Genomic DNA, 19,640 nt, shown 5'->3' on the forward strand with positions numbered 1-19,640 from the left:
GAGAAAAAAAATGTCAGCTGTCTCCACCTGTAAAACCATTCCTGTTTTGGGGGTCGTCTCATTGTTGCCCATCTAGTGCACCTGTTGTTAATTTCATTAACACCAAAGCAGCTGAAACTGATTAACAACCCCCTCTGCTACTTAACTGACCAGATCAATATTCCAGGAGTTTAATTGACTTGATGCTATATGCTGATTAAAAAGTGTTCCTTTATTTTTTTTGAGCAGTGTATATTATATATTGGGCATCCTTATTTTATCCTTTCTTGGGATCATTGATTTTAGAAAATCGCGCACATAAGACAATGGACTGTAACTGTCTGACTTTGTAGTGTTATGATGTAATTACAGGTGAATGACAGGAGGATTTTGGATGGGATGTTTGCAGTTTGTGGCGTACCAGACAGTAAGTTCCGTACAATCTGCTCCTCGGTGGACAAACTGGATAAGGTAAATGTTTGGAAAAAATGTATACTGAAACTAAAGTTTTAAATGTCCCCAGTAGTCGAAAAAAGAAAACATTGGGGAAGTGATCTACACATTAGAGAGGTCCTATATTATTTAATCTTTTTCTGTTTCAATATTTTTATTAAGAAAGTTTTATTTTAAGAATACAACAAGCTCGATACGCCCACGCAGGGGCACAGCAGAACAACATACATAAATAGATACATCCTGCTGACTTGTATTAGCCAAATAACTGAATGTCCAATGACATCAAGGAGGGACGGCAAAAAGCTGAACCAAATAATAGCAGCAGCAATCTATCATACAGGTGAAACCCAAAAAATTAGAATATCGTGCAAAAGTTCATTTATTTCAGTAATGCAACTTAAAAGGTGAAACTAATATATGAGATAGACTCATTACATGTAAAGCAAGATAGTTCAAGCTGTGATTTGTCATAATTGTGATGATTATGTCTTACAGCTCATGAAAACCCCAAATCCACAATCTCAGAAAATTAGAATATTGTGAAAAGGTGCAATATTCTAGGCTCAAAGTGTCCCACTCTAATCAGCTAATTAAGCCATAACACCTGCAAAGGGTTCCTGAGCCTTTAAATGGTCTCTCAGTCTGGTTCAGTAGGAATCACAATCATGGGAAAGACTGCTGACCTGACAGTTGTGCAGAAAACCATCATTGACACCCTCCATAAGGAGGGAAAGCCTCAAAAGGTAATTGCAAAAGAAGTTGGATGTTCCCAAAGTGCTGTATCAAAGCACATTAATAGAAAGTTATGTGCAACGGAAAAGTGTGGAAGAAAAAGGTGCAAATGCAGCAGTGATGACCGCAGCCTGGAGTGGATTGTCTGGAAAAGGCCATTCAAAAGTGTTGGGGACTTTCACAAGGAGTGGACTGAGGCTGGAATCAGTGCATCAAGAGCCACCACACACAGACGGATCCTGGATATGGGCTTCAAATGTCGTATTCCTCTTGTCAAGCCGCTCCTGAACAACAAACAACGTCAGAAGCGTCTTACCTAGGCTAAAGAAAAACAGACCTGGTCTGTTGCTCATTGGTCCAAAGTGCTCTTTTCTGATGAGAGCATCTTTTGCATCTCATTTGTAAACCAAGAACCCAGAGTATGGAGGAAGAATGGAGAGGCACACACTGCAAGATGCTTGAAGTCCAGTGTGAAGTTTCCACAGTCTGTGTTGATTTGGGGAGCCATGTCATCTGCTGGTGTTGGTCCACTGTGCTTCATTAAGTCCAGGGTCAACGCAGCCGTCTACCAGGAGATTTTGGAGCATTTCATGCTTCCTTCCACAGACAAGCTTTATGGGGATGCTGACTTCATTTTCCAGCAGGACTTGACACCTGCCCACACTGCCAAAAGCACCAAAACCTGGTTTAATGACTGTGGGATTACTGTGCTTAATTGGCCAGCAAACTTGCCTGAACTTTACCCCATGAGAATCTATGGGGCATTGCCAAGAGAAAGATGAGAGACATGAGACCAAACAATGCAGAAGAGCTGAAGGCCGCTATTAAAGCATCCTGGTCTTCCATAACACCTCAGCAGTGCCACGAGCTGATGGCTTCCATGCCACGCCGCATTGAGGCAGTAATTGCTGCAAAAGGGGCCCAAACCAAGTACTGAGTACATATGCATGCTTATACTTTTCAAAGGTCCAGTATTGTTCTATGTATAATCCTTGTTTTATTGATTGCATGTAATATTCTAATTTTCTGAGATTGTGGATTTGGGGTTTTCATGAGCTGTAAGCCATAATCCTCACAATTATGACAAATCACAGCTTGAACTATCTTGCTTTGCATGTAATGAGTCTATCTCATATATTAGTTTCACCTTTTAAGTTGCATTACTGAAATAAATGAACTTTTGCACGATATTCTAATGTTTCGAGTTTCACCTGTATTACCGGAAAAAGAAGATAAAAAAAAAAAGTTATAAAGAAGGAAAAAGAAAATCTCAAAATCTAGAAAAAAATAAGAAAGAAAACATAGAGGAAAGGAAAACTAGAAGAATCACGGATCCAGGGCTAGCACAGGCAACGACTATAGGAGGCCATAACTAGTAGGAGGCAGGGATGGCAAGGAATAACATATCCAAGGTTCCCAAACCTTAAGGAATCTCGGATGAGAATCTTGAAGAACGCTAGACATCTCTTCATTGATCAACATAGCAGTCATCCGGGTCTTCACCCCCTGGAAGACAACCGAAGGGGTTCTCCAAGCTTGAGCTATAGCACGTTTGGCCAAAATAAATAGGTAGGATGCCAATTTCTGCTAAGACCTAGACAGACCCAAAATTGGGCAATGCAGGAGGGCCACCCTTGCATCCCTACGAACCGTAATATGAAATAGCGTTTGCAGCAAACCAAAAACCCTAGACCAGAAGGCTATCAATCATGGGCATGACCACCAAATGTGCAAGATGTCCGCACGTAGACCACAGTTCCGGAAACACCTATCTCCGCCAGTCGGATTAAAGTGGGCAGTCCGAGCCGGGACCCAGTACCACCGCAGGAGAACTTTGTAGGCTGCCTCAAGAGTGACAGTATTGAAGGAACATTTCGCCACCATCCCCCAGGCCCTACGTCAATCCTCCGCCGCAATCGAGAAACCCAGATCTCGCTCCTATTGAGAGACATAAGACGGGTGGTGAGGAGGACCTACTGTTAAGAGAGGCATAAATTACAGAAATTAGACCAGGGGACCCTGGGGAATGCTGACAGACGTGTTCAAAGGGCGTTTTGCTGTAAGGATATGTAGAGGTACGGCGGAGGGATAGGACCCAGTGGCGCAATTGCAAATACCAATATATTCCTGTGGCGGGACCCCCATTGATACTTGAAGAGACTCCCATGATGGAAACGTACGAGCGCTTAGAAAATCATGTAAATAACAAAGCCATGGGAAGTCCACCAAGAGAAAGAAGGGGGATGTTCTAGGCCTGGTGGATATAAAGGATTATACGTAATTGGCAAAAGAGGTAGAAACGATGATATGAAATTACCCGAATATTTAACAGAATCCCAGGTTTGTAAACTGTGAAGCATGATAGGGCTCAAATCCGGAGGGCGATTATTTAATTCATTTTAACCAGATAAAGGCTGCACACATTACTTAGGATGATCACAGAGTTCTCTGACCCCCAGATAAGCTATAAGGTTTTTATACTACGCTATAAGTCGAACTCCAGCCAAAACATTTTTTACTTTTTTGAAACATTAAAGACGTTTAGAATCCCCACAAAGTTTTATTGCTGTCTGTCTCTCTGATGGTGATATTACCCTTTTTCTGTCATAGTGAAAGTGCTGGCCATGTTAGAATGGAAGGGGAAATCTCCCTTTCTCAGTGCTAGATAGCAATAAAACTTGACATTGGATCTAACCCTCTTCTATTGTATTGAACATTTACTGAAAATGTTTTGACTGTAGATAATGCTTTCAAGAGAACTGCAAAAACTTAAAGGATAGGTTCACCTCTCCTTACATGTTACACCCGTATTCAGAGTGTAACATATGTTCCCCCTCAATTCCTTGTTGTGACAGCGGGCTGAGGATCTTCTCACAGAACCATTGTCACAATTTAAAAAAAAAACAATTCTGCGAATGGGAGAACTACAACTACTGTCATCCATTGTGGCTGATAGCTTGTAGGTCTCTATGAACTATCAGGGCACTGATGAGCACTCTAGGTAGTCCATTGATGTCCCTGTCATTGTGTAAATGCCTGCCCATATCAGAGGTACAAGCAGACAGCTAAACAGTCTGCAGCACCGTGGAATGCTTTACAGGCTCCTAATAAAGAAAAAATGAATAAAAGAATAAATGCACTTTTTTTTACCTGCAAAAATATGTGCATGGTTTTTTTTTTTTTTTTTTTTAAACAAAGGTGAACTTATCCTTTAACCACTAGCCTACAGGGCACTTATACCCCCTTCCTGCCCAGGCCAATTTCCAGCTTTCAGCGCTGTTGCACTTTGACAATTGCGCGGTCATGCAACACTGTACCCATATGAAATTATCATTTTTTTTTGTGACAGTGCTTTATTTTGGTGGTATTTAATCACCTCTGGGTTTTTTATTTTTTCTTAAACCAAAAACCACTGAAAATTTTGAAAAAAAAAGTTTTTTCTTAGTTTTTGTTATAAAATTTTGTAAATAAGTGATTTTTCTCCTTCACTGATGTGCGCTAATGAGACTGCACTGATGGGCACTGATGAGGAGGCACTGGTAGGTGGCACTGATGGGCATTGACAGGCATCACTGATGGGCACTGAAAGGCAGCCCTAATATATATATGGCACTGACTGGCGGCACTGACTGGCGGCACTGACTGGCGGCACTGACTGGCGGCACTGACTGGCGGCACTGACTGGCGGCACTGACTGGCGGCACTGACTGGCGGCACTGATGGGCACTGACTGGCAGCACTGATGGGCACTGACTGGCAGCACTGACTGGCAATGATGGGTGACACTGTAAGGCAGCTCAGATGGGCACTGAAATGTGGCACTGATGGGTACTGGCAGGTGGCATGGATGAGCGCTGGCGCTGATGGACACTGACAGGTGGCGCTGCTGGGGCTACACAGATCATCAGGGCACACTGATCATCAGTGCTCTGATGATCTGTGTACATGTCTCCTCCGAGGAATGCTGATTACCGGCTCTCCTCTCTTCAGGAGCTGTCGGCGTGACAGCTCGTGGGGAGAGAAATACCAATAACCGGCATTTCCCTGTTTACATGTGATCAGCTGTGATTGGACACAGCTGATCACATGACCGAGCCAACAATCTTCGGCTCTTTCCGTGGATCGGTGATCCGCTGTGTCTGAGGGACAGAGCGCACCGCCGACCGCCGTGCTCCAGGAGCCGCGCATGCGCGGTTAGAATGGGAGGACGTCATATGACGTCCTCCCAGAATGAGAGAACCACCTTGCGTCCGTCATACTACTATATGGCGTGCGGGGGCCGTTAAGGAGCCTGACTGTAAATTGGGTGTCCCAATGATAATACATGTAGCAGAGATTATTGCTAGCGGATATTATAGTCGCTAGCAGTAATCATTGTGTTCTTCCAGCAGGAATGGCTCCTCACCCCCCCATCCCCCCAGCTGGGAGAACACAATAGCCTTGCGGGAGGGATTTCCCCATCATCACTAACTGTGTTGATGGGGGAATCAAGCATTTTTCTGCAGGAAAGAAAATTGCTCCATCTATGGCCGGCTTAAGTTGCTCAATCAAAAGAGGCAACTTTAGCAGTTTATGTTGAATTTATTTACATGCAGGCTGTTGGATCCTACCCACATCTCTGATTACCCTATATTTTCTATGCACAGCCTCAGGTAGAGCACAGCTAACCAGTCTTGAAAAGCATAAAGTATCTAATCTCATCCTGCATACAGTATTACATTTCCAGTCCTAAAACATCACTAGAGTCTTAGTAATTTTATTACTTTTGGGAGCTGACACTAAAGAGGAGACTGTGTATGCTATTAAGATAAGTTTATCTACCCAGTGTCTAACAAGAACAGAAAGTCCTTTTTAGCCACAATTTTGTACAATTGAAGATATGAAGAGACAGTTTTATTAGCTTTAATTTATGTGACTTGAGATAGGTCTTTGCCAACTGTAGGCTTGGGCCATAAGGTTTATTGCTATGAGCTCAAAGACATTCCATGATGTTTAGCTTGTAGATCACCTGACATCTTTTATGTAGATGGCCATCACATATAGGGATGAAAAGCATGTTCTAGGTGAAAGTTCAGTAAAATCCCTTGTTGCAAACCATAGATCTCCTGGGTGTCTGTAGGATGGTATTCCTGATTTTATATATCCCAAAATCAAAAATCAATATTCTGAAAATTTTATACTAAAATTCACACTGCTGTTTTAGCATGCAGGCAACTGTCAGTTCATTTAAATTTATTTGAAGTGCACATAGTGACACTTCATTCATAACTCCACCCACCAGCACAGTGCATTGCGTTGCTGTATGGTGACATGCGGTGCCTACCTGTGTAATATAAGTGGTAAATCCACCTGCGCTGCTGCGTTTACAATATATGATATAGAGACAGCTGCCAACATCCAATCCTCACCTTTTAAATGGACATATAATATACAAATAATCAATATTGATGCAGTGCTGTGATAACTAAGTATCAAATCAAATATGGTTAACCATAGTAACTGTATGACTTAACAATAAAGTGGGTTTCAACCGTGAGAAAACAGTGTATTCTGTGTCAAACAGCCCGCACAATCTCGACACACAGTGATTCCCTCTATGACATATAAATCACTATTTATAGATGGTAAAGACAAAAAAATTGCAGTCCACAGTATCCAGTATAGATGTATAAACACGCTTTTAGAGGACACACATGCTCCTGTGCTCGTGCAAAGTGGTAGGTGACAATCCTTATATGGCTAGCATGCCCGCTCACCTTCCCCCTGCGACCCACAGGGGCCAAATAGCCTTACGGGTCACACCTTGACCCTATGCGGTTTCTCCAGGTGCAAGATACTCTTCACTCTCCAATGCTCTCTCCTTCACCATCTGCTATTCCCCCTGAATAGGTACCGCTGTGCATGTACTTAAAAACTCATGGGATGGTGGCAGTCATGAAACAAAAACACAAAGATCCTCCATAGTGCAAAACTGTATATCACATTTATTCTGTTTAAAACCGCCAAGTTACAACTCACATTTCAGCAGACGAAATTTCACTTGTAACACCTCTCATGGGTGTACTGAGGCACTCTGGTATAGCAAAATGGCGCCAACCCGGAAGTGCGTCACCACGTCACTACGTCACATCTACGCGTTACGCCACGCCCCTCGTAGCTTCATCAGGATCAGGATCCTCCTGACGAAGCTACGAGGGGCGTGGCGTAACGCGTAGATGTGACGTGGTGACGCACTTCCGGGTTGGCGCCATTTTGCTATACCAGAGTGCCTCAGTACACCCATGAGAGGTGTTACAAGTGAAATTTCGTCTGCTGAAATATGAGTTGTAACTTTAAACAGAATAAATGTGATATACAGTTTTGCACTATGGAGGATCTTTGTGTTTTTGTTTCATGACTGCCACCATCCCATGAGTTTTTAAGTACATGCACAGCCGTACCTATTCAGGGGGAATAGCAGATGGTGAAGGAAAGAGCATTGGAGAGTGAAGAGTATCTTGCACCTGGAGAAAACGCATAGGGTCAAGGTGTGACCCGTAAGGCTATTTGGCCCCTGTGGGTCGCAGGGGGAAGGTGAGCGGGCATGCTAGCCATATAAGGATTGTCACCTACCACTTTGCACGAGCACAGGAGCATGTGTGTCCTCTAAAAGCGTGTTTATACATCTATACTGGATACTGTGGACTGCAATTTTTTTGTCTTTACCATCTATAAATAGTGATTTATATGTCATAGAGGGAATCACTGTATGTCGAGATTGTGCAGGCTGTTTGACACAGAATACACTGTTTTCTCACGGTTGAAACCCACTTTATTGTTAAGTCATACAGTTACTATGGTTAACCATATTTGATTTGATACTTAGTTATCACAGCGCTGCATCAATATTGATTACCTGTGTAATATAACATGTCTATATTGTACTGCAACTCAGCACGGAACATCTGGGCTTGTTTACTATGTGCCCTAGCGGTGACTTGTGTTCATCCAGCTCAGAAAAACGTTGGTCATTGCACTGTGTGAACGAGCCCTTGCGCTTCCCTTTGGTCATTTACAATGTGGATTTCCTGACAATAATAGGGCTCATGAGCCAGAAGGGGGTGGGCTAAATTCTATCTTCACAGAAAAAGTCATTATCAACTCATTTTAAAATTGTTCAGTTTTGTGATTGATTACCTCAAAACTGTTGTTATATTAGTTTTATTTGCACTGTTTTTATGATTGGGACTGCAATCGAGACCATAAAGAGGTTACCACCCATAGCAAAGTTGGCAGAAATTAAGACCCACACTTTATCTGTACTCTTCTTTTGTAGACTCCCTGGGAAGAAGTGAAGAATGAAATGGTGGGGGAGAAGGGCCTTGCTCCAGAAGCTGCTGACTTGATTGGCGAATACGTCCAAAATAATGGTGAGCAATAGCTGTCCCAAGGAATATTCTTACCCACTATTAAAAGGAACCTGGCCATTCGAGAAAAATACAGAATGCCATTTGTGACCTCCTAAAAATGGTATCTGGCTGTCTCTGGCTTCTCTGAGTCACTGACCTGGAACAATCAGGAAGGATGGCATAAGTCCTGGCTTTAGCCATCACTGTGCTGTGACTATTGGCTACAACAATACTACCATCATGTGCAAGGAGATATTTGAATGCAAGACAACAAAAAATAAGATAGTGTGCCATGTGATATCAGAAACATGGTAGCTCCAACCTGTTCTTTATTACATAGTATCAGTACAAAAAAACTGCAAGTACACCACTGCATGTCTGGGATTTTCCATTTATTCTGTCATTACGGTTTCAAAAAAGCACAACATTTTCATAAAAAGAAATAGCCTTTCTCCACAGAAGCTTCATGGATAGCCATGTTTTCCTTGGGATGCTGTGCAAATTTGGATCTGCAATCCTAGAAGAGATTAAGTTATTTGCATGTAGCTATGTTGCTTATTTTACAAATGTTGTAATATATTGCAGGTGGGTTGGATCTGATTGAGAGACTACTAAAGGATCCTAAACTCTCTCAGAGCAAGCAGGCTTTAGAAGGATTAAATGATATGAAGATCATGTTTGAGTACCTGCAGCTATTTGGTGTGACAGATAAGGTGGGTGTTGACAAAGAGTGGAGAGGGATAAGAATGCGTGTCAGTTTTTGTTTCTGTCTTTGCTCCCATTAAGGAGATTCACCCTCTCTGTTGGTCCTGTTTACCTTTATTAGTTAAAGTAAAAAAAATTCCCAAATTTTGGGTTGTCCCCAAAAATGTAATAGAGAGGAATTCTTCCAATGGGGACATTAGGTATGGTTACGTGGGGGTCCCCAAGGGGTTTCCTTAATTTGCAGGGATTTCCTCTCACTTCCTGTTTGGTTATAGGACAGGAAGTGAGGAGAATTCTCCGGAATGGGATACAGATTGCGAAAAATAATTTGACGGGATATAACCCTTCTTTGCTCTATTCAAAATGGAAAAAAAAGTGTTGCATATACTACTATTTAATGTATGCAAAAATGACTGTAAAATCTACATACTATGTACTCTTCTATAAAGAAAAGGTGACAAATTGGCAAAATTACCTGGGCAGCCTGATGAGAGCACTGCTGAATTTGTCCTCCGTCCTGGCAAAAATGTTATTATGTTGCCATGTCTTCACTGTGATTAATGGAAACCTAAACTGAGAAAATATGGAGGCTGCTATTGCTGTATTCTCCTTTTGAAAATTTTAGTTGCTGGCTGTCATGTTGACCCTAAAAGCTCAATATATTTAGAGTCGCTGACCTGAAACAATTGTGCAGATCAGGAGTTCTGACTTTCCACTGACTTCTCTTATTGCATGCTGGTTCCAGGCCAGAGAGAGCTAGTCATATAACATTTTTAAAAGGAGGTCAACCTGCATATTTCTATCAGCACACATTTTCTTTAAAAGGAAAACTGAAATAATTTTCTTTTACTTTTTCATTTGTTTTCTCTGAAGATACATCTCCGCATAGAACTGTCTGCCTATCATGGCGAAGTTGGAAAACTCATAGCAATAAAGGACTCTGAATTTGAGGCTTTGATTTATTGCATGCATGTTCTGAGTTTGATTAAAAAAAAAAAAAGCCAGATACAGCTAGGCAACAAGCATTATGCAACAAGCATGATAGTCCCAGTATTTTACTCATGGCAAGTGTCCTTTAACCACTGGACAACCGGGCTATAGCCAAATGATGGCTACAGTGTGGTTGTTCAGTTCTGGGGGGGGGGTGTCATATGGCGTCTTCCAAAAATGCTCCCCCCACGCGCACCTGGCGTTGTCTGTGATTTCTGTGTCCTATGGACACAGTTGATCTCATGACAAGGTAAAAGGCCAATCACAGCGGCATTTTACCACGTGATCAGCTGTGGGAGATTTCTCCTGATGTCCTACTGACAATGGTTTCACCACACAGGAAGTGAGGGGAAATCTGCAGCAAAGACCCAGACAAATAAAAAATCTGATAAGGGTCTAGTCTCAACCTACTATACTTTAGAAAAAAATAATAATTTTATTACCGTCTTTGTTGCTGTTGAAAAGTACCTCTAATGTCCTATCTTGTAAAATGTCATCAGGACAGGAAGCAAGATAAATCTCAGCCTGGCTAGCAGTAACAAACAGGTTCTAATTCTTCTCCCACTATCCAAGACTAACAAAAGTTTTGTCAGGACAAGGACATACACTTTCATTATGGTTAGGTGCTAACAGGTGCTAATGGCCACAGTCTTTGCTTATACATCTGCTCCTTTGCTATGACTGAGTAAAACTAGACACTTTTTGGTTGCTAAAGTAGAGGCAGGGAGTCCTCTGCCCAAAATATCCTCAGCAATAAAATGTAAGTTAAAATGCCAAGGCCATTGGCACCCTGGAAGATACCTTAAAAAAGCTGACAGGTAAGTACAGTATTTCAGCACTCTGTATTTCTGCAACACAGGGAGCAGCTTGGCCCAGTGAACCTTTTGTCCATATATGACCTATGGATCTATTTTAAGCATTTAGTTGCATGTAAACATGGATATTTTAATGGCTATTGAATAATTTTGGTGCTGTTTCTTCTAGAATTATGTTTTTTGTTTTGTTTTTTTTTTCACTTTTCTTTTACCATATTTAACTCCTAATACAGATTTCATTTGATCTGAGTTTGGCTCGTGGCTTAGATTATTACACAGGAGTTATCTATGAAGCAGTGCTGATCCAGAACCAAGCAGAATCTCAGCAGCAGAACAACCACACAGAAGAGTCAGTCAGTGTTGGCAGTGTAGCTGGAGGAGGACGTTACGATGGCCTAGTAGGAATGTTTGATCCCAAGGGAAGGAAGGTTCCATGTGTGGGAGTGAGCATTGGAATTGAGAGAATATTCTCAATCATGGAGCAAAAAGCTGAGGTAAGTGGTTCTGGTGTGACTAACAATTAAATGAGAATAGTATTCATTAAAATACTGGGGAAAATGGGAAAATGCAACCTGTGCGAGTACCCAGATGTACAGTATGGCTGTTATCCAATACAAGGAATCTAGACTAGCTAGGTTAAGAATTTGGTTGTCTGTTAGTTGCACAAAACCATTAGAGAGCATGTTGGTATTAGGTTATGTTGTACCTACTGTGTACTGCCGATGATGCACCTATAGCAGTGGCAGTTCCCATTTTTTTTTAACCTCTCTTTGACCACAATATCTTTGTTTCTGCAGTCTGAATACATGATTACGATTTTTTCCCAGTTGCCCATTTAGCATGATCAATTTTGACAGGACATCCAGGTCCATGGACAATACATTTAGGTTTTTCTCTTGCTAGTTTACACCAAAGATTTAAGGCTATAGGACAGGAGAGAGGAGCAACTTTTCTTGGTGACCGGACGCAAATAGGCAAGATAAATGTGGAAAATGTAAAAGTAATAAATTAAAGTGTTTTTGTACCCTCTGTAAAAAGAATCTTAAATCATTTAAAGTTAAATTATTTGGAGTAGACAGCATTGTATTGGATAGATTTAATTTGCACTAGCATATTAAATATGGCCATTAATTTATTTTAGATAATATTGCCATGGATGAGATTTCTTACAGTAATCTCTGTATGAAATCATCCAGCATGTTAGAAAATGTGTGATGTATAGAAATGTAGAACTGCTGGGTTAGCCTATTTCTTAAAGTGAACTTTTCAGTTATTACTTTAATGGGCATCTGTTAATCTGAATATGCAGCTGTCTATTAATGGGATTCAGCAATGGTTTGTAGAAGAAGCATTTACACATTCAACTAGTAAAGTCCAACCCTAGCCAAAACTGTTTTTTTGGATAAAGTGTGAAGAAGTTAGCTCTGCCTGATATTTCTTGCTGTTGGTCTTTTTTTGGGAAGATTTCCCTTCATTTCCTGCGCTGGTGACCACATTTGGATGACACACAGAGGTTAATTTACTAAAGGCAGATAGGCTGTTCACTTTGTAAGAAAATTGTTACCAGAGCTTAGTAAATGGGCTTCAGTTTTATTGGATGAGAAACTGTCATGCAGTGCCAGAACAAATTGTAGTCTTCTGCATTATGTCTTTCACCAGGCTTCAGAGGCAAAGATTCGAACCACAGAGACACAGGTACTAGTAGCAGCTGCTCAGAAGAAACTTCTGGAAGAAAGGATGAAACTTATTGCTGAACTCTGGAATGCTGGGATCAAGGTATTTCATGGTGCCCGATTATTTTCCTAATAATGACCTAGCATGTTCTGTTTATCGATTAGCCAAACCTCAAGCAGAAGCGAAGAAGCATGGGCCAGGAATAATATAATTTTTAGAGGATGAGCTGAGTCCACAGTGCCCCCATAGTAATAAGTGTACATGTGGTGTTTTTTTTTTTTTTTGTTTGTTTTTTATCAGTTTTTATTAAGCATTTAACAGTACAAGTGCAATAACCCCTTTGCCTGTATTCTTCTCCTCCCCTCCCCCTATCCCCATCTGTACGTAAAAACCTGATATAAACACAAATGGTCTCTCTTGTATTTGTCTGTTCTATCTCTTGTCCACATGGGTAAAACATTCTCCCCACCTACAGGGGTAATAAATAAGAGCCAACCGGGAGCATATCTCTTATTACTTCTTAGTAACTTAAAGTGCTTAGTGCAAGTTTATATTATAATCTGCTAGTATGCGCTGCATACTAGCACATTATGACAGACTTGCTGTACCTTTAACAGAGTTTTCAGCATTCCTGGCACTTCCATCTATGCCTAGTCTTTCTTCCAGGTTTGCGCTCTAGCCGTTTGAATTGTCCAGCTGTAATGATATCATTATCTCAATGATATCATTATCTCTATGCACTCTGCATAGAAAAATTCTACAGTTTTTTAAATAGGATTGTGAATGTAAGACAACACTGACAGCTCTTATTTAAACCATATTGCTATTTAAAGTTAGGCCAGCCATAGATGATTCAAATCTCAGCCGGTTTAGCAGGGATCAGACAAGATTTGATCAATGTATGGGCAGGCTGATTGCACCCAAGTTGATCTCTTACATTGTAAGCTCCAAGGAGCAGGGCCCTCCTAACCCCCTTGTATTGTTGCTGTATTGTCTCCCGTTATATTGTAAAGCACTGAGCAAACAGTTGGCACTATATAAATCCTGTATAATAATAATAATCCATCAATCGCCCTTGGTACAACCAGCATGTCGGATTTTTACATGCGTTTATTTCGAGTAGCTCTCTAACTTTTACAGTCTTGATTTCCTTTTGAATGGATTGTGACATGATTTCTTATGTAGGGCATCTGGCAACCTCTTACCTTAGATGTGCTGCATCTGATTTGCTTAGATTTGCACTTTGCAGCACCTACACTTTCTGAAAGGAAAGCCTGCCCCATGAGGACTAGATTTCTGCTTTGCCACCTACCATGATTCCTGTTTTAAACCAACAGATTTACTATTATATCTGTATTGTGTTTTCAAAAAAGTATGCAATGAGGTCAGTCTGCTTGAATTTCTGTGATGTGTTTTTTTCATTGCTACCATACAATCTAAATGTCGAGTGCAGTTACAATTGAGCATAGTCACAAAATAGCAGAGACAAACAGGTGGGCTTGTTTTGATGGTATATCTCTGAAGATGTACTGTTTGTATTGTTCCCCTATCTAAATGTCAGTGTAGGGGCAGTTTGTCTAACAATCCAATCTTTTGTATTTAGCAGTAAAACTGTTTCTTATCAAATTATGTCTTGGTGCATGCAGGCAGAAATGTTGTACAAGAAGAATCCAAAGTTACTAAATCAGCTGCAGTATTGTGAAGAGGCAGGCATTCCACTGGTGGCCATTATAGGAGAACAGGAGCTAAAAGATGGAGTGGTAAAGCTGAGAGTGGTCTCTACAAGGGAAGAGGTATGCTTCTTTCTTATGTGTTCTGTTGTAATCTCCTTCTGGTCTTTTTCTAGTGAGACCCTGCAACCTTGGGTTTCTCTGTGCCTATCACTAGTGCAAACTCCAAACACTCTGACCCCTTTTTTTGAGCACATATATGTTATATTGTACCTTGGAACCAGCAAAGACCTCAACTCAAATGAGGTCTTTGCTAGCTATCCTGGTACAAAATTAAATTAATTCTGTACTCCCTGCTGAGAAAGACTCCCTACCTCTATACTTCCTGTTTGTGCACGGGAACTCATTAATCAGTTATGTAGATCAACCAACTTATTTACACATTGCATATTACTTAGTTTCCTTATAATAAATGTTCTTTTACCCCTGGTTCACATTTGTTCGGCCGTGTATGTACTCCTGTTCCCCGGGACACGCAGGGAAGAAGTCCCTGCACTACTTAGGAAATCACAGCCTGCATGGGAACTAAGGTTCCTAGTACGGTTGTGATTTCCAGTGTGGGCAGCATGCCATTAGAATTAATGGCACCCGCCTGCGGGCCTGCATTCCTTTGTGTGGGTGGTGCGGCTACAGGTCGTTTTGCGGGTCCCACAGCGGCACCACCCGCACAAATGTGAATCAAGCCTTAGAGGATTTTTTTGTTTTCTTTTTTTTTTATTTGTCAGAAATCTAATATTTCTGATCTACATTAAGCTCTGTACACATGGGTGGAAAATTGGCCATTTCAATGGGAACCAAACAACTTTTGGTCCATATGTACAGCTGTCAGTTGTCAAAAGAGCATGCTTAAACTAAAAATGTGATCAGTGTATTCTGACAGGGGAGGTCCCACTGTTAGGATACAATGTCTCAGCGGGAGAGATCACTGCATTAACATCACTTGTATTGATGAAGCAATCTGTCATTTCCTTTTTTTTTTCTCCAACCTGCTAGTTGAACAAAGAAAAACTGAAAGTGTGTAGCCAGCTATCCATGTGACAATACAGTTCTGGGATGGTTTACTGTAAATACCTTGCTCTCATACACATAGGCCCCTTCATTCTCCCAGCAGTAGGTTTGCATTGGAGTTCTGTCCAGCTCTAAGAGAATAGAGGTTACCAAGTTCTTTAAAAGCCTAATTCAAGCCAAAAGTTTTTTTCTTAACCACTTCCTGTCTGGCCCATGTATATATGTATAAAAAAAAAAAAATCTTCATAAGTAGTACAGTGTCACTATGGTGATTCTGTACTGCTAGAGTGACAGTATGTAAAAAAAAACAAAAAAAAAACATAAATAATGTAAAAAAAAATTTAAAAAAATTATAATTTTTGGTTATAAACTAATTTGTAAATAACTGAATAAATTGTGGGAAAGATTTATGAAGAAAGATTTATTTACAAAATTTTGTAAGAAAAACACTTTTTTAAAAAATTTTTGGACTTTTTCATTTATATAGCAAAACAAAATAAAAATCCCAATGGTGAATAAATACCACCAAAATAAAGTTTTATCTGTCTAAAAAAAAAATGCTAAAAAATCCATATGGGTACAGTGTTGCATGACTGCGCAATTGTTATTCAAAATATGATAGCGCTGAAAGCTGAAAATTGGCCTGGACAGGAAGGGAGTAAAAGTGTCTGGACTTGAAGTGGTTAAAGGTGGCCTTAGATGGATCAAAATTGGGCTGGTTTAGCAGGGACCGGCCGAATTTCGATATATGTGTGGCCACTACAGTTGAACAAAATTTGATCTTCCAGTTGATATTTCTTCAACCACCCTGTCGCATAAAAATGTGTGGCCAGCTTCAAGTTTGACATAGAATAAAATTACCTTTTCTATTACAGTGGGAAAAAAAGTTAGAACTTTGGAGAACACGTTGGTTACTGGTAGCTGTAGACTTCATACAGTTTGTACAGCACTCTAAATGTCCTCACTGCTTGATTGTCTGTTATATGGGAGAGGCAGAGAAAAAAGTAATGCAGAGACCATACATGATTCATTTTTTTTTTCTTCAACCACCAATTCCCCCATCCATAGCAGATCCTTTCTGCTGGGCTATTATTTATATTCTGACAGCTGTAACTGGTGGCACTAATCTTTCAGGGAAAAATCTGACAGGCTGGTTGTACACAGGTCAGTCGATAGATAGCTTTGTGAATGAGCCTGTTCTTTTATTTGTGATGATATCTGTGTGGGCAGTTTTATGATAGACAAGCAAAAGCCTCTTCTCTAACTTTCCAGCCCTACCATGGTAATATGCAATCATTATGAAGAATAGGGTCCTGTGGTTTTAATGTTTCAAAATGGCAGAGAATGTAGTAGAAAAAGAAACGTTTCCTGCTGACCTCTTATAACTTCCTGGAGCACATTCTTGTATGTATTCGCATGTACTTTCCACTAGGCATTACAGTCACAATTATCATTGCTGTATGAAATGTACCCCAATGAGATGTAAATGTAATTATTGGTTGTATAACTATAACATAGAGCAGGGAATACAACTATATTTGGTAAGTTAAATATTTATGCCATTCACATGTTTTTCAAGAACTTGAATGGTACTTTCTTTGAATAATTTTTTCCTTTTTTTAGGTGAATGTTGCCAGGCCAAATTTGGTGGAGGAGATTCAAAAGAGGACTAGCCAGTTTTAAGATGTTGATAAGGACCAAGGTCGATTTACATCTGGGTCCACTTGTCTTCGACACCCCTTGGTTTACAGCATTTATTTACAGAATTAATTGTATATTTCTTCCACTGCTTTGTTCAGATAAGGGAAATTGTGTAATAAACGAGGTCTAATAAAGCATGTGTTCCTGAATAAGTAAAAAAAAATATTGAATTAATTTGTGACTTCTGAGATGAATGGAAATCTGCTGTAAGAGAAATATGGGGCACCCATTTCTGCTGCTAACTTCAACCATTTGAATCATTGACCTAGAATAAGTATGTGATTCACTTGTTGCATGTCAGTCAGTGATTTACAGTACTGTAGCAAGAAATAGCCAGGAAACTAGCATTTTCATAAGAAGGTTAGTAATGGTAAGCTCTGTATTTAACCCAGGACTGGTTTATTTGTAGCTCGTGCTGGTTTTGTGTGCGTACGTTTTTTTGTTTTTTTTTCCTCTGTGGGTTGTCTTTCTTCAACCAGACTAACTAACTGGCTGCCTAGGGGATTTCCTACTTGAAAAGCAATCCGAACACTCACATCTGTTTTTTCCTTTACTATCTAGACGTAAGAAAAGCGTTTCCTTTTCCCCTTAGAAGCAAAGTGACCGTGTCTGTTGTTAGATCCCACCCCTCCCCTTTCCCCAGCAAGGTATGCCTCTTCTAAAATCCCTCACAGTAAAATCCCACTGCAAGCTTTATTCTGGGAGCTTACACAGGTAGATGACATCACTGCCTTTCCCAGTGTTCAAGCCTGGTGTCACATTAGGGAAATCACATGCTCCCCCATACTGGTATCTTTGCCTCAGTAAAGAAAGCACTCAGTGAGTTGGCAGACGAGAGCAGAGTGGTAAGTATAAAGCTGGGTACGCATGGATTAAAACTTGGCTGGTTTAACAGGGACTGGCTGAATTTCGGTCTGTGTGTAGCTTTCCCTGTTAGAAGCCGATCCTCAGATTTGCTTTTGGTGAATCGGACTGCTGGAATACCAAACAGTCAGTGGCTTGCAGCCAATCAGCTGCAGCACTGATTAGTGTATTCTGACTGTGGATTCTGATGTGCTGGCAGGGGAATTCCTGCATTCAGCTCTTGAGTGGATGGAGGAATCTTTTTTTTTTTTTTTTTTTTTTTTTCTTTTTAGGCTGCCAGCTGAACAAAAACAATGTGTGTGTACACAGTTTAACTTCCTAGGAGGTGGACTATCAGTCATATTGTTCCATTATTTGACCTACTACATCACTGTGCAGTCCTCTAGTGATGTAGTGCTCAAAGGAAGGAGCCAAGGCTCACAGAAGGGGACAAAATTTTACGCTCCTGGAAGTGTAAAATGTCAACGACAAAGACATTTAGGGAGACTGCAGTGCCAGAATGGAGGGGAGATAGGACACTCAGGCTGCCTAAAAGGTTCATGCAAGAGCTGTACTATTTCAGGGCACATTTATTTCCTTTATTTTTTTCCCTGTCATGGTCATTAGATACAATGTATAATGGTGTTATTTTTTTTTTAAATGTGGGGTCTTGTGAGCTACTATGGTGTATATTACACTATTTAAAATAATACCAATGCTGTGTAATAAAATGATCAAAAAATGGTGTAAATGAAAAATTTGTGGTTCGCTTACACTCTACACATACTCATACCATTGTGTCACAGAAAAATAAAAATAAGAAAGTGTCGCGCTCCACTACCAATTGAAAAAATGTGTAAATAAATAAATAACAATCCAGCTTCACAAATGTGCATAACGATATCTCTGCAATTATATTATTGCTGCAAACGTCCTTATAAAATCCTTGTTTTTGACACTTCTTCCAGTGCTATGATACAAAATTATAAGCTATGCAGTTCACCAATCATAAGAAAAAAATTTGTACACCTTGATCGATTGTGCTCTCACCTGGTGTATATGACCAAACTCTTAAGTGAGGTCATAAAGACTTGCGTCCCTTTAATGGGGCTGAATGGTAAATGGATGGGATGATTCCTCTATCCCTGGGATGGATGGATAGGTGGATGGATGAACGGAGTGTTCCCTCTTTACAACAGGGAGTCTCCTTGTTTCCTATTCAGCTCCAGGAAAATCTATAAGGAAGCAAGGAGACCCTCTGCTGGAAAGAGGGAACACTCCGTTCATCCATCCATCCATCCCAAGGATAGAGGAATCATTCCATCCATTTACCATTCAGCCCCATTAAAGGGACACAAGTCTTTTATGACCTCACTTAACGGTTTGGTCATAAACACCAAGTGAGAGCACAATCAATCAAGGTGTACAAATTTTTCTAATGATTGTTGAACTGCTCAGCTTATAATTTTGTATCGTAGCACTGGAAGAAGTGTCAAAAACAAGGATTTTATAAGGACATGTTTGCACCAATAATATAATTGCAGAGATATCGTTATGCACATTTGTGAAGCTGGATTGTTATTTATTTACACATTTTTTCAATTGGTAGTGGAGCACGA

General features: G+C 40.4%; 1 protein-coding gene across 1 annotated transcript in view; it reads left to right on the top strand.

Annotated features, from left to right (window-relative positions):
- Positions 1 to 17,341, top strand: part of HARS1 (histidyl-tRNA synthetase 1) — a 35,654-nt gene extending 18,313 nt beyond the window's left edge. The window contains exons 7-13 of the mRNA XM_089661344.1: positions 352 to 450; positions 8,483 to 8,576; positions 9,141 to 9,268; positions 11,299 to 11,559; positions 12,725 to 12,841; positions 14,386 to 14,532; positions 17,101 to 17,341. Of these exons, the coding sequence (XP_089517470.1) occupies positions 352 to 450; positions 8,483 to 8,576; positions 9,141 to 9,268; positions 11,299 to 11,559; positions 12,725 to 12,841; positions 14,386 to 14,532; positions 17,101 to 17,160 (906 nt within the window). The 3' untranslated portion in view covers positions 17,161 to 17,341. The remainder of the gene's footprint in view (positions 1 to 351; positions 451 to 8,482; positions 8,577 to 9,140; positions 9,269 to 11,298; positions 11,560 to 12,724; positions 12,842 to 14,385; positions 14,533 to 17,100) is intronic.
- The last annotated feature ends 2,299 nt before the right edge of the window (positions 17,342 to 19,640 follow it).

This window comes from Staurois parvus, unplaced genomic scaffold (genome assembly GCF_062004578.1).
Source record: "Staurois parvus isolate SC_StPar_1 unplaced genomic scaffold, SC_StPar_1.0 ptg000006l, whole genome shotgun sequence".
Lineage (NCBI taxonomy): Eukaryota > Metazoa > Chordata > Amphibia > Anura > Ranidae > Staurois > Staurois parvus.